This window comes from Phocoena sinus, chromosome 2 (assembly GCF_008692025.1).
Source record: "Phocoena sinus isolate mPhoSin1 chromosome 2, mPhoSin1.pri, whole genome shotgun sequence".
NCBI lineage: Eukaryota > Metazoa > Chordata > Mammalia > Artiodactyla > Phocoenidae > Phocoena > Phocoena sinus.
Window position 1 is genome coordinate 165,277,404 of NC_045764.1, and position 20,880 is coordinate 165,298,283.

Below are 20,880 nucleotides of genomic sequence, written 5' to 3' on the forward strand. Positions count from 1 at the left end.
ACTGTTAAAATGCCAGATTCTTTATTGTTCCCTTTTGAAAAAAGTTCTTTTTCTCTATCTTACTAGAATGACATTAATTTAGGTCAAACTTTTTTCATATTAGGGATGTAATTTATGTCTCATTTCAATGACACTTAATTGACACAGATACTTAACAACAGCAAGTAGCTTTTGTTTTGTTGTTGTAAGGTTGCCCCACCCTCAATAACATTTCTTCTTGGATATAGGATAGCATGTGTGTGTGTGTGTGTGTGTGTGTGTGTGTGTGTATGTGTGTGTTTGTCTGTCTGTCTGTCTCTCTGTGTGTATAGGAAGATGGGTGGAAACTGGAGGACATAGAAGTAGCCTTTGAACTAGTAAATTTATTTTTTTAAACAGTGAATCAACTTTAAGAACTTGAACTGAAGATCACCACAAAATTTCCAGGATTCTAGAAACTCCCTAAGACAAAACTTTTAATATAGTTCTGACAATATCTCATGGAGCTATCATTAATGATACTGTATTATGAAAGCTGCTAAGAGAGTAGATCTTAAAAGTTCTCATCACAAGGAAAAAAATGTAACTATGTGATGTGAAGGAAGTTAACTTATTGCAGTGATCATTTCACAATATATACATATATCAAATCATTATGTTGGGTACCTTAAACTAATATAATGTTACATGTCAATTATATCTCAAGAAGACTAGAAAAAATGTACCTCATGGGATTAACATTAGGGCAAACAGCATCTGCTTTCAATCAAAATTATTACTTTTAAAGTACATATTATTTAATTTACATTTCAAAACAAAAAAAATTAGGTGTTCAAGTCACCTGTAAGTATTTGCAACAATTTTTTCTATTCACACTATTAACATCACTGTTAAGAAGCCACGCTATTAGAGCATTAAGAACACGGAAAGAATTCACTTTGTCGAGAAGAAACACACATGTTAGTTGGTAGAGGACAGTTTCAGCTGCTCAAGACCTCTACACATTTGACTTGACTTAATGTTGAACCCAGAAACCTCTCTACTGTTTGTAGTTTACGTGCTTCTATTAACAGATGGAGAAACTGAAATCCACTGGAGATACTGAGTTCCATAAGCCTTAGAGTATTACTGAGAACTACAGAAACTTCCTGATAGCTCTGTTTTCCACTGAGGATGCAAAAGGATAACCATGTAAGGATCTGGCCAGCTTTTTAGGCTATGTCTTGTTCATGCAATCTCACAGAAATCTGCTGGTAGGAGAGGAAGTAGCCGAGTTAACTGACAGAAAGAAGGGCTAAAACCTACATCTCCTACTTTCAAAGAAAGAGTCTCTGTTCCGCTTTCACTCTCCAAACACCTACTTCTATCTAGTAATGCTCTGACTGACCTCTCGTCCTCTAGCCTTTTGATCTCAAATTCTCTTTAGAATTTCTCTGCTTCATATTTCTTCTTACAATGGCAGCTTCCAAAGAGCTAACTGCCATTATCCCATATTTCCCCCATCTTTCGGTACCCACCCACCCCCAACCATGCCCTGTTCCTTGGTCTTATTTTGTTTTTCCTACAAAATTTTCTGTTCCTTCGGAGACACTTCACGTACATCAATCCCACACATTCTGGTCCTCACTTCCACCTACTGTTCCTCCTCCAGACCACCTAAATCGTGCTTGATTGCTCCCTGTCTGGTGTCTCAAGTGCAGTCTTAATGTGATGGACCACACATACCTGAAGGTAATTCCTTTTTAATGTCACGCCAGAGTCATCTCACTTTTTCTGGTTTTAGCTCAACATTCGAATGGCACCTCTTGCGAATGCATTCCAGGGCATCAAAATCATTACAAAGTTCTGACAAAGACATATCTATTTATCAGTGCTGCGAATTAGTCATATTTACTTTAAAGTGAGGAAGCTCCTTCAGTCACTGTCTGTTTTGCTCTACACTGTAGAATGCAATGGATCATGAACGATTCTAATTGTTACCATCTCAGCAAGTATCCTCACCTCTGCAATTTCTGAGATGAAACTAATACTCGAAAGTGAAACTTTAATGTCTTAAATACCTTTTAGCTCATGTTGAAAGGATGATTCATGATGACAGAACTATCTACAAGGCAGGGGTGGCATTCATTATTGAGAATGCTCCTTGGCATCACCTTTATAAATACCTTTGTGATTTGCTTCTTTAGTGTCTTGTGAATTCTGATTAATCTAACAGTTTACACAGTCATAGATCAGCTGGTGTTTTGACAAAATTACTACTAACAGACATCAGAGAACACCAAAAGAAAAATTGTTTTTTATAGATTATTTCCTACGTAGCATTCCTTCCCACTGACAGTTGAAATGAATATGAGTTTTAAGAGCGAGAGAGAGAATAGATGAAAATATTTTTATATTTCTTGTTGTAAGCATGCAGAGAGAGGTACAGAAAAAGTGATAAAAAGAGGTATGGTCTCCATGTTATAAGATTTGGAAAGGCTAAAACAATATAAAGGAGAAAACCCATCAAATCTATATGATGCCATTAGATATAAATTAAAACAAAGCCTAAAAAGATATTAATAATGTGGAATTAAAAGAAAAAAACATAGATGTGACTTATAACAGATGAATTTACTTCAGGGGTCAACAAATTACAGTCCAGAGACAAAATCTAGTCCACTGCTGACCCCTGATTTAGAGGATAGCAGAAACAACTTTATGATTTGGTGGAAGGCAATTACACCTAAACAAAGAATACTGTGGGAAACAATCATCCGTACTCAGTGCTGAGAGAAATGCTATGTTCCGTATCTGGCAAATGTCAAAGGTAGGCATCTGTCAAAGTAATACCAACACGACAATGATCTTATCATGGGGAGAAGCCTGTGCTAAAGAAGCAGTTTATACCAAAGGAGCAGCCTGAAGAAATCCCCAGTGAGCCACGAATCCTGGTAGCAGCGTGATGGCAGCCTAGACCTGAATCTCCAAGTCTGCTCCCGAAGCATCTTAAAGAACAGCAAGAATGACTGTAAACCTCCACAACCTACTCCTTCAGCAAAACTTAGAGCCTAAGAAAACCCATACCCACCAAACAGTATGCGGTGAGCAGGCTGAGAAAGAACAGGGCAGGACACAAGCACTCACGGGAAGGTAGGAAAATGCAGTAAGACAGCAAGAGATAAATGAACATACAAAAATTAACAGCTCTCCTCTAGAAGATATGATTGGAAAGAAGACCCTACTAACATCAACAGATGATTGAATATCTAAGATTAACTTAAGAAATGTGAGTAGGAAGAAAATGATAAAAAAAACTCCTGAAGGTCTCAGAGGAAGAGTTCAACATATGAGAAGACATACCATGTTCTTGAACAGGAAAAACCCAAATCATAAAAATGTCAATTCTCCCTACATTTTTTAAAAAATGTAAAACAATTGCACTAAAAACACCCTAACAAGTTTCTCCCCCCAAAACCAGGCAATTTGATTCTAAAGTTCATGTTGAAAATAAACCAACATGATGGGCCCCCAAAAGCTCTGAAAAATAAGAGAAATGAAAGATAAAAGGGGTCTAGCCTGGCCAGGTATTAAAACATATTGTAAAACTTTGATAAACTAAAACAGTATGGTAATGGCATATGGTTCAACCAACCAAACAGGTCTGTCAGTCAGTCAGTAAGCAGACCTGAACATATATGAGAATTTAAAATATGAAAAAAGCAGAACCTCAAGTCAGTATAAACTTGGACTTTTTACTCCATGGTGTTGGGAGGAGTAAACATCCATGTAGATGTTCTCCACGCAAAAAATAAAACCATCCAAGTACTGAAAAACACATTGGTGAACTCCACAGGAGTTGAGGAGATCTTTCTAACTATGACTTAAAATCCATAAGCCATGAAGATAGTTTTTAAATAAATTCTACTATACAAAAATTTAAAAATTTTACATGGTAAAAACATCATAAAGTCAGAACAAATGGAAAATAGAAATATTTACTATGTATATCACAAATGTTTAATCTCTCAAAGAGCTCCTAGAAAATTGAGAAGAAAAAATGGGCAAAGGGTACAAACAGACCAGAAAAAGACAAATGACCCCCTTAAACATATGAAAAAGATGTTCAACTTCACTTAAAAAATGCAGATTAACTCTACAATGAGACACCACCTCATCTATGAGACAGGCAAATATTCAGAAGCTTGAGAATATGCTCTGTGGAGAAACAGATACTCTAATACAATGCTGGTGGGAGTGTAAAATGGTACAACCCCTATGAAAAAGTATATGCAAAATTACAGATGGCAAAAATATACATCGAGCAATCTCCTTCCAGGAATCAAGCCTACAGTTTTTCCCTATGCAAGTGGGAAATGACATGTACAAGTTGTACCCTGAATCATCAAAATAAAAGACTGGAAACAACCCAAGGATCCAGTCCTAGGGAACTGGTTAAGTATGCTATGGAACAGAATGTAATACTATGCAGGGATAAAAAAGAATGGGGCAGATCTTTATGAACTGATACAGAGTAAACGCTAGGATACACTGTTAAGTGAAAAAAAGAAAGGTCAGAATAGTATCAATACCTAGAGCAGGCTACTTCTGGTTATGACTGAAGACAGCTGATTATCAGGGACCCTGAAATACAGCACCATTTGAGTTTGCTCTTTAACTTCTAACTTTGAATATTGACAATTAAAGGGACTGCGTCTTGCCTTTCCATTAGAAACTGCATCTCAGGGAAACCAAAACATTACAGTGGATGAGAGAAAACCATACTCTTCAGAAGAATGACAACTAATAAATATAGAAGAAATGACAGATTTAGAAAAATCACCATTTTGCAACTCAAGATGAAACAGTTGCTTTAAAAAAAAAGAATTATGAAGTGTTAAATGTTAAAACCATAAAGTGTCAAAACATCACAGAGATTATTTTCACTTCTAAGGAAAAAAACATAACTCCATTATAAATGTATCAGACTGTCATCTCTGTAATTGCCTTAGCATTACTAACAACCAGTTAATAGGTTCCTCTTGATATGATACAATATGAAATATGCAACATCACCTATGGTGTGTTCTACCTAAAATATTTAATGTCAATCTGTAAAGACTTTAGCTCTAATTTCCCAAATACTGGAATTTAGCAGAGGAATAACCTAAAGATACTACAAGATATTTTTTCAGACCAATAAACCAAGGATATAAAAAAGGGAATGTTCCAGATTAAGAGACTTCAAGGACATAACAACCAAGTGAGTGTTCCTGGTTTGGACAAATCAGCTGTAAAGGATATTATGGGACAATGAGTGAAATGTCAACATGAACTTGTGTGGTAGATGGCCACAAATTCTTTGCAGTCGCCTCATTAAGAAGTGAAGTCGGGCTTCCCTGGTGGCGCAGTGGTTGAGAGTCCGCCTGCCAATGCAAGGGACACGGGTTTGTGCCCCGGTCTGGCAAGATCCCACATGCCGCGGAGCAGCTGGGCCCGTGAGTCATGGCCACTGAGCCTGCACGTCTGGAGCCTGTGCTCCGCAATGGGAGAGGTCACAGCAGTGAGAGGCCCGCGTACCGCAAAAAAAAAAAAAAAAAGTCTATCGAGGGTGTGGAGAAAAGAGAACCCTTGGCACTGTTGGTGGGAATGTAAACTGGTGCAGCCCCTATGGAAAACAGTATGGAGCTTCCTCAAAAAATTAAAAATACAGCAACCATATAATCCAGAAATTCCACTCCTGGGTATTTATCTGAAGAAAACAAAAATACTAACTTGAAAAAATATATGCATCCCCATGTTCACTGCAGCATTATTTATAATAGGAAAAATATGGAAACAACCTAAGTATCCATTAATGAGTGAATGACTGAATAAAGAAAATGCTGTGTGTGTGCACGTGTGTATTTCTATATATATGTAAAATGGAATACCATTCAGCCATAAAGAAGAATGAAATCTTGCCATTTACGACACTATGGATGAACCTTGAGGGCATTATGCTAAGTGAGATAAGTCAGACAGAGAAAGACAAATACCATATGATCTCACTTTATGTGGAATCTAAAACAAAGAAGCAAACAAATCAAGCTCATAGCTAGAGAGTAGACTGGTGGCTGACAGAGGTGAGGGATTGAGGGGGATAGGCAAAATGGGTGCAGGGAGCCAAAATGTATAAACTTCTATCTGTAAAATAAATAAGTTATGGGGATGTAATGTACAGCATGGCGACTACATTTAATACTACTGGATTGCATACGTGAGAGGCCCTAAGAGAGTAAACCTTCAAAGTTCTCATCACAACCAAAAAAGTTCTGTAACTGTGTGTGATGGATGTTAAGAGACTTCCTGTGGGGATTATTCTGCAATATATACAGGTATCAATTCATTACGTTGTTTACCTGAAACTAATATAATGTTGTATGTCCATTATATTTCAATTAAGAAAATCTTAGGGGCTTCCCTGGTGGCGCAGTGGTTAAGAATTCGCCTGCCAATGCAGGGGACACAGGTTCGAGCCCTGGTCTGGGAAGATCCCACATGCCGTGGAGCAACTAAGCCCGTGCACCACAACTACTGAGCCTGCGCTCTACAGCCCGCAAGGCACGACTACTGAGTCTGTGTGCCACAACAACTGAAGCCCGCACACCTAGAGCCCATGCGCCACAACTACTGAAGCCCGCGTGCCTAGAGCCCATGCTCCACAACAAGAGAAGCCACCACAATGAGAAGCCTGTGCACTGCAATGAGGAGGGGCCCCTGCTCACTGCAACTAGAGAAAGCCCGTGTGCAGCAACAAAGACCCAATGCAGCCAAAAATAAATAAATTCATTAAAAAAAAAGTCTTAAAAAAAAAAACGTGAAAAGAAGCGAAGTCTATTTCCCTACTCACTAAATCTGGGTTGGTCTCGTGTTAGAAGTAAGGCTCATAGGGGCTTTTGGCAGGACCTGTTAGGCTGAGCCCTGGCTCACGAGCTTCCAGGGGAACAGCACAGGTTAATGTGTCTCTATAGAGCTCATGAAGTCGGTTTAATTCATGCATAAACATGAGTTCAGTTTTCATATGGCTTTTTTAGAGACACAAGCCATTGTGCATAATTGAGCCAAATCCTTCAGTTCTTGTGTTTAGAAAGGTAATCAATGTGTGTTTTCTCCTCTTAATCTAGTGTGTGCAGTTACACATCTGTCTGTGGATAAACTCATAATGTTCATTGCTTAGCATCTCCTATGAACTGATTTCCAGGGAGGAAAACCAAAAGGGAAACCTCCAATTCCTCTCCTTTCAGTAAATGTGGGGGAGATGGTTGGAGGCTATGGGCTCAACAGTGAAGTTCAGCTGTGTGTGGCGAATTTTTAGCAGTCACGTTATTTTTTGTGGTATGCAGGCCTCTCACTGTTGCAGCCTCTCCCATTGTGGAGCACAGGCTCTGGACACGCAGGCTCAGCGGCCATGGCTCATGGGCCCAGCTGCTCCGTGGCATGTGGGATCTTCCTGGACCGAGGCACGAACCTGTGTCCCCTGCATCGGCAGGCGGACTCTCAACCACTGCGCCACCAGGGAAGCCCAGCAGTCATGTTCTGACTTGATGTGAGGAGGCTCCACATCCACCCCTCTGTGGGGACAAGTAACTTGTGAGCTTAACCCTGGGAGGCAGGTGGGTCAGTGTGGAGAACGAGAGAGGCCCTGCCTGGCTGGGGAAGAGGAATCGGTGGTACCAGGAGAGCAGTGGCAGCCCTCCTCCCCTTCCACCTTGAGGAGGAGGTTCCAGGAAGTTGCCCCCTTACCTGAGCTCCAGTTCAGGTGGACTTGCTTTAGGGCCCCTGACACAGTAGCTGGAGTCCTGCCTCTTCACTGCTAAGTGGAATCTGGAATCTCTCATCTACCTCTTAGTCAATCAGTTTCTACATGTGAGAAGCAAGCCTGTGGGCCAGTGTCCTCATACATGCTGTGGACTTAAAAAATAATTCAGTGGTTCCCTGGAAAACCAGTCCCAGGGTTCCTACAATTGGTAGTTTCTACCTGAATTTTAACTGGTATTGCGTACCTAGATTTTGATCGGTTAGCCTTAATTATACCTTGGCATAATCATTTCTGGTGACCAAATCATAAAGTTCTATCAGGGCACCTGTGTCAGTGGTGTTATGCTGGTCAAAATTTGAGACTTTGAAATAAAAAATTTGTCATATTCATGCCTCAAAAAAAAGAAAAAAAAAAAAGAAAGAAGTGAAGCTATGTAAGTTCCAGAGCCTGGCCTCATAAGGCCTTGTGGCCTCTATGTTTGCCTTCCTGGTTGTCTTCATGAGCTGCCCTGAGACTGCCATGATGTGAAGAAGCTGATCTACTACTGCACTGGGAGGATGAGAGGCCACGTGAAGAAGAAAAGAGGTGCCTCAAGCAACAGCAGCACCAACTTTCAGACACAAGAATAAAACCACATTAGCCATCAAGCCCAGCCAGCTCTCCAGCTTACAGCCACATGAGCAAGCCAGCCAACCCATAGAATCATGAGAGATCTGCCCAGCCAACCCAGAGAATCATGAGAAAATAAATCATTGTTTAAGCAACGAAATTTTAGAGTGGTTCATTATGCAGCAGTAAATGTGTATCACTGAATATTAAATGAAATGAAAATTTATTAACCAGGAAAGGTGGACATCATTGACTGAAAGAAAACAAAAAAAAAAAAGCCATTTACAGAGAAGCAAGAAGAACTACAATCCTGCAGCCTGTGGAACAAAAACCACATTCACAGAAAGACAGACAAGATGAAAAGGCTGAGGGCTATGTACCACTTGAAGGAACAAGATAAAACCCCAGAAAAATAACTAGATGAAGTGGATATAGGCAACCTTCCAGAAAAAGAATTCAGAATAATGATAGCGAAGATGATCCAGGACCTCGGAAAAAGAATGGAGGCAAAGATTCAGAAGATGCAAGAAATGTTTAACAAAGATCTAGAAGAATTAAAGAACAAGCAAACAGAGATGAACAACACAATAGCTGAAATGAAAAATACACTAGAAGGAATGAATAGCAGAATAACTGAGGCAGAAGAACGGATAAGTGACCTGCAAGACAGAATGGTGGAATTCACCGCTGCGGAACAGAATAAAGAAAAAAGAATGAAAAGAAATGAAGACAGCCTAAGAGACCTCTGGGACAACATTAAACGCAACAGCATTCACATTATAGGGGTCCCAGAAGGAGAAGAGAGAGAGAAAGGACCCAAGAAAATATTTGAAGAGATTATAGTCAAAAAATTCGCTAACATGGGAAAGGAAATAGCCACCCACATCCAGGAAGCACAGAGAGTCCCATACAGGATAAACCCAAGGAGAAACACGCCGAGACACACAGTAATCAAATTGGCAAAAATTAAAGACAAAGAAAAATTATTGAAAGCAGCAAGGGAAAAATGACAAATAACATACAAGGGAACTCCCATAAGGTTAATAGCTGATTTCTCAGCAGAAACTCTACAAGCCAGAAGGGAGTGGCATGATATACTTAAAGTGATGAAAGGGAAGAATCTACAACCAAGATTTCTCTACCTGGCAAGGATCTCATTCAGATTCGATGGAGAAATCAAAACCTTTACAGACAAGCAAAAGCTAAGAGAACTCAGCACCACCAAACCAGCTCTACAAGTGCTGAAGGAACTTCTCTAAGTGGGAAACACAAGAGAAGAAAAGGACCTACAAAAACAAACCCAAAACAATTAAGAAAATGGTAATAGGAGCATGCATATCGATAATTACCTTAAACGTGAATGGATTAAATGCTCCAACCAAAAGAAACAGGCTTGCTGAATGGATACAAAAACAAGACCCATATGTATGCTGTCTACAAGACACCCACTTCAGACCTAGGAACACATTCAGACTGAAAGTGAGGGGATGGAAAAAGATATTCCATGCAAATGGAAAACAAAAGAAAGCTGGAGTAGTAATACTCATATCAGATAAAATAGACTTTAAAATAAAGAATGTTACAAGAGACAAGGAAGGACACTACATAATGATGAAGGGATCAATCCAAGAAGAAGATATGACAATTATAAATATATATGCACCCAACATAGGAGCACCTCAATACATAAGGCAACTGCCAACAGCTATAAAAGAGGAAATTGACAGTAACACAGTAATAGTGAGGGACTTTAACACCTCACTTACACCAATGGACAGATCATCTAAAATGAAAATAAATAAGGAAACAGAAGCTTTAAATGACACAACAGACCAGATAGATTTAATCGATATTTATAGGACATTCCATCCAAAAACAGCAGATTACACTTTCTTCTCAAGTGCGCACGGAACATTCTCCAGGATAGGTCACATCTTAGGTCACAAATCAAGCCTCAGTAAATTTAAGAAAATTGAAATCATATCAAGCATCTTTTCTGACCACAATACTATGAGATTAGAAATCAGTTACAGGGAAAAAAACGTAAAAAACACAAACACATGGAGGCTAAACAGTACGTTACTAAATAACCAAGAGATCACTGAAGAAATCAAAGAAGAAACCAAAAAATACCTAGAGACAAATGAAAATGAAAACACGATGATCCAAAACCTATGGGAAGCAGCAAAAGCAGTTCTAAGAGGGAAGTTTACAGCTATACAAGCCTACCTCGAGAAACAAGAAAAATCTCAAATAAACACTGTAACCTTACACCTAAAGGAACTAGAGAAAGAAGAGCAAACAAAACCCAAAGTTAGCAGAAGGAAAGAAATCATAAAGATCAGAGCAGAAATAAATGAAATAGAAACAAAGAAAACAATAGCAAAGATCAATAAACCTAAAAGCTGGTTCTTTGAGAAGATAAACAAAATTGATAAACCATTAGCCAGACTCATCAAGAAAAAGAGGGAGAAGACTCAAATCAATAAAATTAGAAATGAAAAAGGAGAAGTTACAACAGACACTGCAGAAATACAAAGCATCCTAAAAGACTACTACAAGCAACTCTATGCCAATAAAATGGACAACCTGGAAGAAACGGACAAATTCTTAGAAAGGTATAACCTTCCAGTACTGAACCAGGAAGAAACAGAAAATATGAACAGACCAATCACAAGTAATGAAATTGAAACTGTGATTAAAAATCTTCCAACAAACAAAAGTCCAGGACCAGATGGCTTCACAGGTGAATTCTATCAAACATTCAGAGAAGAGCTAACACCCATCCTTTTCAAACTCTTCCAAAAAATTGCAGAGGTAGGAACACTCCCATACTCATTCTATGAGGTCACCATGACCCTGATACCACAACCAGACAAAGATACTACAAAAAAAGAAAATTACAGACCAATATCATTGATGAATATAGATGCAAAAATCCTCAACAAAATACTAGCAAACAGAATCCAACAACACATTAAAAGGATGATACACTATGATCAAGTGGGATTTATCCCAGGGATGCAAGGATTCTTCAATATACGCAAATCAATCAATGTGATACACCATATTAACAAACTGAAAAATAAAAACCATATGATCATCTGGTTTTCGATGCAGAAAAAGATGCAGAAAAAGCTTTTGACAAAATTCAACACCCATTTATGATAAAAACTCGCCAGAAAGTGGGCATAGAGGGAAACTACCTCAACATAATAAAGGCCATATATGACAAACGCACAGCAAACATCATTCTCAATGGTGAAAAACTGAAAGTATTTCCTCTAAGATCGGGAACAAGACAAGGATGTTCACTCTTGCCACTATTATTCAACACAGTTTTGGAAGTCCTAGCCATGGCAATCAAAGAAGAAAAAGAAATGAAAGGAATACAAATTGGAAAAGAAGAAGTAAAACTGTCACTGTTTGCAGATGACATGATACTATACATAGAGAATCCTAAAGATGCCACCAGAAAACTACTAGAGCTAATCAATGAATTTGGTAAAGTTGCAGGATACAAAATTAATGCACAGAAATATCTTGCATTCCTATACACTAATGATGAAAAATCTGAAAGAGAAATTAACGAAACACTCCCATTTACCACTGCAACAAAAAAGAATAAAATACCTAGGAATAAACCTACCTAGAAAGACAAAAGACCTGTAGGCAGAAAACTATAAGACACTGTTGAAAGAAATTAAAGACAATACAAACAGATGGAGAGATATACCATGTTCTTGGATTGGAAGAATCAATACTGTGAAAATGACTATACTACCCAAAGCGATCTACAGATTCAATGCAATCCCTACCAAATTACCAATGGCACTTTTTACAGAACTAGAACAAAAAATCTTAAAATTTGTATGGAGACACAAAAGACCCCGAATAGCCAAAGCTATCTTGAGGGAAAACAACAGAGCTGGAAGAATCAGACTCCCTGACTTCAGACCACACTACAAAGCTACAGTAATCAAGACAACATGGTACTGGCACAAAAACAGGAATATAGACCAATGGAACAGGATAGAAAGCCCAGAGATAAACCCACACACCTATGGTCAACTAATCTATGACAAAGGAGGCAAGGATATACAATGGAGAAAAGACAGTCTCTTCAATAAGTGGTGCTGGGAAAACTGGACAGCTACATGTAAAAGAATGAAATTAGAACACTCCCTAATACCATACACAAAAATAAACTCAAAATGGATTAGAGACCTAAATGTAAGACCAGACACTATAAAACTCTTAGAGGAAAACATACGAAGAACACTCTTTGACATAAATCACAGCAAGATCTTTTTTGATCCACCTCCTAGAGTAATGGAAATAAAAATAAATGGGATCTAATGAAACTTAAAAGCTTTTGCAAAGCAAAGGAAACTACAAATAAGACGAAAAGACAACTCTCAGAATGGGAAAAATATTTGCTAACGAATCAACAGACAAAGGATTGACCTCTAAAATATATAAACAGCTCATGCAGCTCAATATCAAAAAAACAACCCAATCAAAAAATGGGCAGAAGACCTAAATAGACATGTCTCCAGAGAGGACATACAGATGGCCAAGAAGCACATGAAAAGCTGCTCAACATCACTAATTATTAGAGAAATGCAAATCAAAACTACAATGAGGTATTACCTCACACCAGTTAGAATGGTCATCATCAGAAAATCTACAAACAACAAACGCTGGAGAGGGTGTGGAGAAAAGGGAACACTCTTGCACTGTTGATGGGAATGTAAATTGATAACAGCCACTACGGAGAAAAGTATGAAGGTTCCTTAAAAAACTAAAAAATAGAATTACCATACTACCCAGCAATCCCACTACTGGGCATATACCCAGAGAAAACCATAATTCAGAAAGACACATGCACCCCAATGTTCACTGCTGCACTATTTACAATAGCCAGGTCACGGAAGCAACCTAAATGTGCATCAGTACATATATACAATGGAGTATTACTCAGCCATAAAAAGGAACGATATTGGGTCATTTGTAGAGATGTGGATGAATCTAGAGACTGTCATACAGAGTGAAGTAAGTCAGAAATAGAAAAACAAATATCGTATATTAACACATATATGTGGAACCTAGAAAAATGGCACAGATGAACCAGTTTGCAGGGCAAAAATAGAGACACAGATGTAGAGAACAAACGTATGGACACCAAGGGGGGAAAGTGGCGGGGGGTGCAGGGGGTGGTGTGATGAATTGGGCGATTGGGATTGACATGTGTACACTGATGTGTATAAAATTGATGACTGATAAGGACCTGCTGTATAAAAAAATAAGTGAAATAAAATTCAAGAAAAAAAAGCTGGTTACAAATCCTATGTACAGGACAATTTCACTTTGATGAAACATACATGCATGCAGACACACAGACAAAAAGATCTAGAAGGATATACTAGGTAATAACAGAGAAATATATGTATAATGAGGTAAACTCTGGGTAGTGAAAATATATGTTTTCTCTTCTTATTTTTGTTTTCCTATAGCTTCTATATGCATATATATGCTTTTGTAGTAATAAGGCAGTTGTTAAAAATATGTTTATAAAAAGGTCTATTGTGTTTACTTATTCATCAGAGCAGAAAGTCAGCTGGATCCCTGAAAAGCTTGACTTGTAAATTCTTGCTATTAACCTCTAACAGTACCCCAAAACTAGATAAAGTAAGTTAATCAGTAAGCCTTTAAAGACAGTTATGGGCTGAAACTGTCTCCCCCAAATTCATATATTGAAATCTTAACCCCCAACACCTCAGAACGTGACTGTATTTGGAATCAAGGCCTTTGAAGAGATAATTAAGTTACTAAAATGAGGCCATTAGGGTAGGCTCTAATCCAATCTGATTCCTGTCCTTACAAGAAGAGAAAATTTGAACACAAAAAGGGACACCAGGGGTGTGAATGTACAGAGGGAGGACCATGTGAAAAGGCAGCAAGTGGGGGGCCCTCTGCAAGCAGAGGAGAGAGCCCTGGGACAGACCTTTTCCTTATGGCCCTCAGAGGAAACCAACCCTGCTGGCACTTGAGTTTAGACTTCCAGGTGCCAGAACTGAGAAAAAAGAAATTTCTGCTGTTTAAGCCACCCAGTCTGTGATATTTTGTTATGGCGGCCCTAGCAGACTGAGACAGTACTTGGAGAACTGACCTAGCGTGAGTTCTAAGCACTGCAAATAAATAATGGAACGATTAAAAACAGTTTATAATAATGTCCTGTTCAAGATTTCTCAAAAGTTTTGTCTTTAAAGTCAAATAGGGACTTCCCTGGCGGGCCAGTGGTGGTTAAGACTCCACGCTTCCACCGCAGGGAGCACAGGTTCAATCCCTGGTCGGGGAACTAAGATTCCACATGCCACGCGGTATGGCCCAAAAAAAAAAAAGTCAAATAACAACTACAGACATGCACAAAGAGAATGACAGTAAACATATCCACATGGAGAGGAGGCAGAGAACATGCTTTCTAAATGCACTGCCATACAATGGAACGAGTTCACTGTCTACATTCTACTCGTGAGCTGGCACAAGAGATGGGTTTTCTTATCTTGGTTTGTATTTATTTATTTGTGGGTCACTGACAAAGAGCAAAAGTAATGAAGAGCCAACAACAAAAAAAGCAATATTATCAAGGACTATTTGTTTTTTAATCAGATCCAACATATTTCACTCATCTACTTTTAAGTTAAAAATATCAGGCTGGCCAAAAGGTTCCTTCAGTTTTTAAGTAAAAATGAAAGACACATTTTTTATTTTCACCAAGAACTTTAATGAACAACGTATTCACTGAACCTTTTGGCCAACCCAATATTATTTATAAACTATACTATTACAATAAACAATTTTTAAAAGATTGAGTCCAGTTATGGTCAGAAAACAGAAAAAAGAGAGAAGAGAAAGAAGCTGTGGTGTGGTGATGTAGAGGCCAGGAGTTTGGGTTCTTACTACTTCTGGCTACTATGATCTTATGTCCCCTACAACCTACTGGGTAAAAATACAGAAGGAATTATATTTAAAAATCAGTAAATAACAGCTGAGCAGATACACACGGGGGCAGAATGAAGGCCTGAAACAACAGGCAGATGATAACATTAGTGGAGACTCTGACAGGACGGGAGAGACTGTGGCCTATGTGTATGAAAGATTTGGGATAGTTAGTTGACGGTAAGCACTGCAAGATACGCCTGAAGTGTAACTTCATGACTCAAAAAGTGAATGCAATTTTAGGCATCACTAATAAAAGTATAATTTTCAAAATGAGAGCATTCGATAAAGTTGCCAAATACCACTAGTAATCAAAGAAAACAGGAGACTGTTGGGCAGACTTTGAAATGAGTCAGATCTGAGTTCCAATCTTTATTCTCAAGCTTATACAAGATACGTGACTGTAGGAAATGCAGCTTCCAGAACCTTCAACATCTCTAATGAGAGGACTCTGGCAGTGTTGTAGGGGTCAGTGATACTGTGGGTAACACCTAGTGTGGTGCTGGCACACTGAAGGCACTCAAGAAATAGCTAATGCTTACAGAGCACTGTGTGAAATTCTACCTCATCTAATCCACAGAAGAGATCAATAACAGGGAATTGTAATACATAAGTGCAAATTCTCAAAAGAACAGGACTAAAACTATAACAGAAGAAATAGTCTATGATGGAAGAGTATAATACTCTAAGTACTGCCATGTAGGAATAGAAAATGGTACAACTTTTCTGCAAAGAAATCTGGCAATATGCACAGAGGACATTTCCAAAGTCCATATACAATGGTCCAACTCTGGGAAAGGAAAGGATTCAGAAAGTGTCTGTGGGGAGAAACGGGAGTGAGCAAAGGGTTGACTGATTAGTGGGTATCTCCATGAAAAGCAGGTTTATCACCAGAAAAACAAAGCATCTCTAAGAATAGAAATCTTTTTTTTCTTTTTCCTAATTACTGATTTCCATAAATATCCCTTGTTGGCCCAAACTTGTACGTTCCTAAGAATTGTGGCCCACTTTCCCACTCAGCTCAGCACATCTGAATGGAAGATACCACCCAGGGAAGCAGCCACCCAAATGACTCAAGTGTTTTAAGATTAATAAAGGAGTGTGGAAGAGAAGTACACAAATTCCTTCAGGACGGGAGGTCCCAAATCCAGAGCAATTCATGATGTTCAAGGAAATGCCACCACTGAGAGAGGAATGAAAGTCAAAAGATTTCATTTCTTCGAAGTCTGAAGTATGCTTCCTTTTGAGTGCATTACGGCACAAGACCCAAGTTTTCGTAAAATGTCAAAAGTCTGATGACAACTGACACTTACCTAAAATGAGATGAAGTTTGGTTTCTGTCTGGAAAGCGTAGTGCAATGTCACCAAAAACGGCGACTGCCTGATGTGCTCTAGGACCTGTCGTTCTGTCCTTGTGTGCTCGGTGGTTTTGGCCTTTTGAACTATTGTTGCCTTTTTCAAAACTTTCATGGCATACAGCTTTCCAGCATCATGACCACTTATTTTACGAACTAGAAACACTTTTCCATAAGCTGAAAATGAAAAGAAAAGAGAAAAAGAGTTAAAAGGCTACACAGGCAGAGTGGTAATTTAGTGCAAGTTGAAAGTTACAACGCACAAAGGAACACTCTTTGAATGAAAACGTATCCTTAGTGCTGTTTCCAATAGTTCTTTGATATATTTCTTCAGTTTTATGTCAGACATATTTCTAGGTCTAGGCCTCAATGTTTACATATCTAATCACTGATGACAAAGTTATGCTTTCACTCTTTTACTGTTATTCTCTCCTCAGTATTTTTAGCTGTAGGAAACTAGCTCTTATTATGGTCAATTAACCACTAGGTTTTGCTGCTGTTGTAAACAAATGAAAATAGTTCTTAAGAATCTCAAAAAACAAAAAATCTCATACACACATATAAATTAAGTACCTCAAGTACTCCTCTATACTTATTTAAAAAGTCTAAAGCAACATAAGCTGACATTATATAAACAAAAGAGATCTTCAGATGTGAAAGACATCAAAAGACCCTAAACTGCAAGCAGTACCAACAGAAGCCCCTTTACATCTCTGGGCAGTAATTCACAGGTTAGTGGGTCAACCTCGCCACATTCTCCCTAAGTGAGGGCTCAGTTGGGCAAATCCTGTGTGGAGTGCCACTACCCTAGGTGAGACATTGGGGCCACATGGGTACTGTGCCCAGAGCAGGTATCCACGTTTATTTCCCTAGGGAAGTGGGAAGAGGGCACAAAGAGTTGGGACGAAGGAGGAAGGGGAAGGCAGGCAAAAACCCTGAGAGGGAAGGGGTAGGCCCCCAATTCATCCCTACGAGGTATAAAGGCTCTTCTCTTCTCAAAATGCAAACACCTCCTGGGATGGTTGAGCCCAGTCCCACTTTGGAAGTTAAGTGCACTCATCAGACCATTCTGGAGTTGGTCTGAGTTCTGACCCAGACTGGTGCTTCCGTAGACCCTGCCCACACCTCGACAGTATTTAGCACAAAATCCTATTCTAATCCAGCCACTAGACCAAGAGAGCTTTAAGGGAAGGGCTCTTGTATCTTGGCTGTTATTTGGTTTAGTACTTCAGGAAGTAAATGAGTGCCGACCCAAGATGTACAACAGACAAAGAACGGCGGTGGTGCTCCTGAGGAGGGAGAGAAACGACATTCCTCAAGGACTTGGCGATGCAGTCTCCGTGCTAAATATACTCCACACAGTGATTCACTCACTCCTCAGAACAGCCAGTGAAGTTGGTACTTTCAGTAATTCCATTCTGCAGATGAGGAAGCAGATTCAGAATACTTAAGGAAGCGGCCAGAAGACTTGGGTAAAAAGTGGCAGAGCTGATTCAGATGAAAGCAGTGTGATTCCAGGGACCACACGCTTAACCATTAATGAACTTTTTCTTTAAATAAGAGAGATTCTTCTTCAGTACTAGAAATCAGATGTTCTGGATTTTAATAAAACCAACACCGTAAACATGCTGAACACATTCTGGGATACAGTAAAAAGTTCATAAAAGGTTTGTGTCTTATCTCGCTGTAAATAAAACAATTATAGATTGAGAGTTTAGTAAGGCAGAAGTGAACCAAAAAAGAAAATGACAGCTTTTAGAACCTAACAAATTAACCTAAAGTATACAAATGAAAAAGTTAATCTATTCAAAAGCAGTGAAGTGAAGCTAGAGAATATTCTAAAGCAGAGTACTATACCTTCCATGGAGTAAGGCACTGTAAAAACCCAGAAGAAAGTCAAGTCCTCTGTAAGTATGGGGCTTTTGTGTTCCCTACACACACGGCACCTGCTCTAGATTCCTGTTCTGAGATTCCTATCTCCAGAGTGCTGTGGTCCTTAGAAATTATGTTATCCATCTATCTTCTCCAACAAAGAAAATCTTTCTACAACGTCACGGAAAGATGGCTATGAGCTTCTTCCCAGTGCTCACATGTGTCTTTCAGTCCAGGTGCTGACCAACGTGGCAGATGGACCGCAGGGTGTTAGCATCTAACAGCTGAGTACCTGTCAGGCACTTTAGAGTTGGATTACTTCATTTGATTCTTCTCACATCCCTACAAGGAGGTGAGGATGACCTCCACTTTACAGATGAAGAAACTGGAGCGTAAAGGAACTGGGTCCCTTGTCCAAGGCCATACTTGCCCATGTGGCCTGACTCCTGAGCCTACACTCTGAGTAGTACTCCAGCTAGCTGCCTTCCTAAAGTGAATGACCTCACAGGCAAAGAAATTAGGAACCAGACATTAAAAAGAAGTCACAATACAGGTTAGGTGTTCTAATGGTGGAATAGACACAGTACTACTACTTCCAAGTAGAGGAGGTTTCATAAAGTCGCTCATTTTATTGATGGGGTGATCTAAATACTCAAAAAATACGCCTTACCTTGAGTGGGAACAGGCCTTTCTACAATATTCATCTGTTATCCCTTCTATACCTTCTGGACTTACAAAAAATAATATTACTCTTCTTTTCTAAGAGAATTTGTAAAATATTTAAAAATACTATTATACCATCTCATCCAAGCAAAATGTTATTATTCCCTAAACCATCTAAAAGTAAGACTTTGTACCACTAGGAGGTGCCCTATATGTGTTCCATGAGTTTGTAAATACTTTTTCTTTGATTTCTTTCCTATTACCTTAAAAACGTCATATATCACTCCAAATAAATGTAAGGTAGCAAAGGACACTAATGTATGTGGGCAAATAATATAAAATCATCCTTAATGCCACGTTATACACTGTACGGTCAAATAATAAACAGTCATCCTCCTGCCATGTGATGATATCCAGAAGTTTTCCAATAATATGAGCTAAAGACTACATATCCTGCCTTTACCATTACTTTTATCTATCAGTAAAATGTCGGGGGAAAAAGTATGATGAAGCTCACAAATCTTTTGATTTTACTTTTAGAATTTCCATGATTAATTAAAGCTATGGTACTTCTATCACATGGTACATGCCAATAGATGCTTACGACAATAAACTTCAAGAAGTGCCTCACAATGTTCCAAGCAACAGATATTTCAGACAAACAGGATCTTACTTACAAGTAGGCTGCTTAATGAAACAGAGTTTGCCTCCAAACAGCGTTTTTTGAAGCACCCATAAGGCTGCTTATCACATTGCAAAAGGGGAAGAAGACACATTCACTGCTGGAGAGACCCTGAAGAAGCCACCTTCTCTGATTGAGCTGGTTTTCAGATTAGTACAGAGGGAGAAAGTGAAGGAGTCCTTCTGTTGAGGAGTGCCATCCAGTCCAGAACCGCCTACATGTTTTCCAATATCTTAAGAGGGGCCACTGCAACTGAACTTGGTGGCAATATTATTTCCTTTTCATCTGTAATGAGATGAATGACTACCTTGTTGTGAAGCCAACTCCTGGCTTTCGTTCACTGTGTGCTGGTGTTGTTAAAGAATTCCTATTTTGAAAGCATCTTTTGCAAACTGCAAAAGCTACCAATGGTGGAAACTCTTTTGGCCGAAAAAGGTAAACAGTAGTACTTCCTGCTCAGATGGAGCCCCTAAAATGGACGTTTAGCAACACAGCTGGGATTTGCTGCTTAGGTAAAGAGACTAAGCTTCAGGCTTCAGCATAACTCTAATTTCAGCATCAACATGCAATGACTTCAGACGCACTCCCAGCAATCTTCACAGAAGCTGTGTGTACTGCTCTGATCTTATCAATTTCTCCAGAGCCAGGGCCTTTCCAAGATGCTCTGTCAAGAAATGTGAGCAGAAGAGGGCGTGGAGTTCACTGGTTTCCCAGAGGACAAGGCTAGCAGCGCTTGATGGGACTTGAGGTAGAAGTTCTACTTAACAGATTGAGGGAAAGTAAACTCTAAAAATAAATGACAAGAAGGATTAATTCCTGACTTAACTTGACAGACACCTACGACCATATGAATGAGGTAAATCTTTCAATTCAGGGCCCAACAGACACTGTTCTGGATGTTACCGATAACCTGTGTGCTCTTACAGCTGCAGGTTATA

At 39.1% G+C, this 20,880-nt stretch overlaps 1 protein-coding gene across 2 annotated transcripts in view; it reads right to left on the reverse strand.

Annotated features, from left to right (window-relative positions):
* Positions 1 to 20,880, reverse strand: part of RPS6KA5 (ribosomal protein S6 kinase A5) — a 181,417-nt gene that overhangs the window by 86,772 nt on the left and 73,765 nt on the right. For both annotated transcript variants that reach the window (XM_032621161.1, XM_032621162.1), the window contains exon 3: positions 16,684 to 16,902. In XM_032621161.1, coding sequence (XP_032477052.1) covers positions 16,684 to 16,902 — 219 coding nt within the window. The remainder of the gene's footprint in view (positions 1 to 16,683; positions 16,903 to 20,880) is intronic.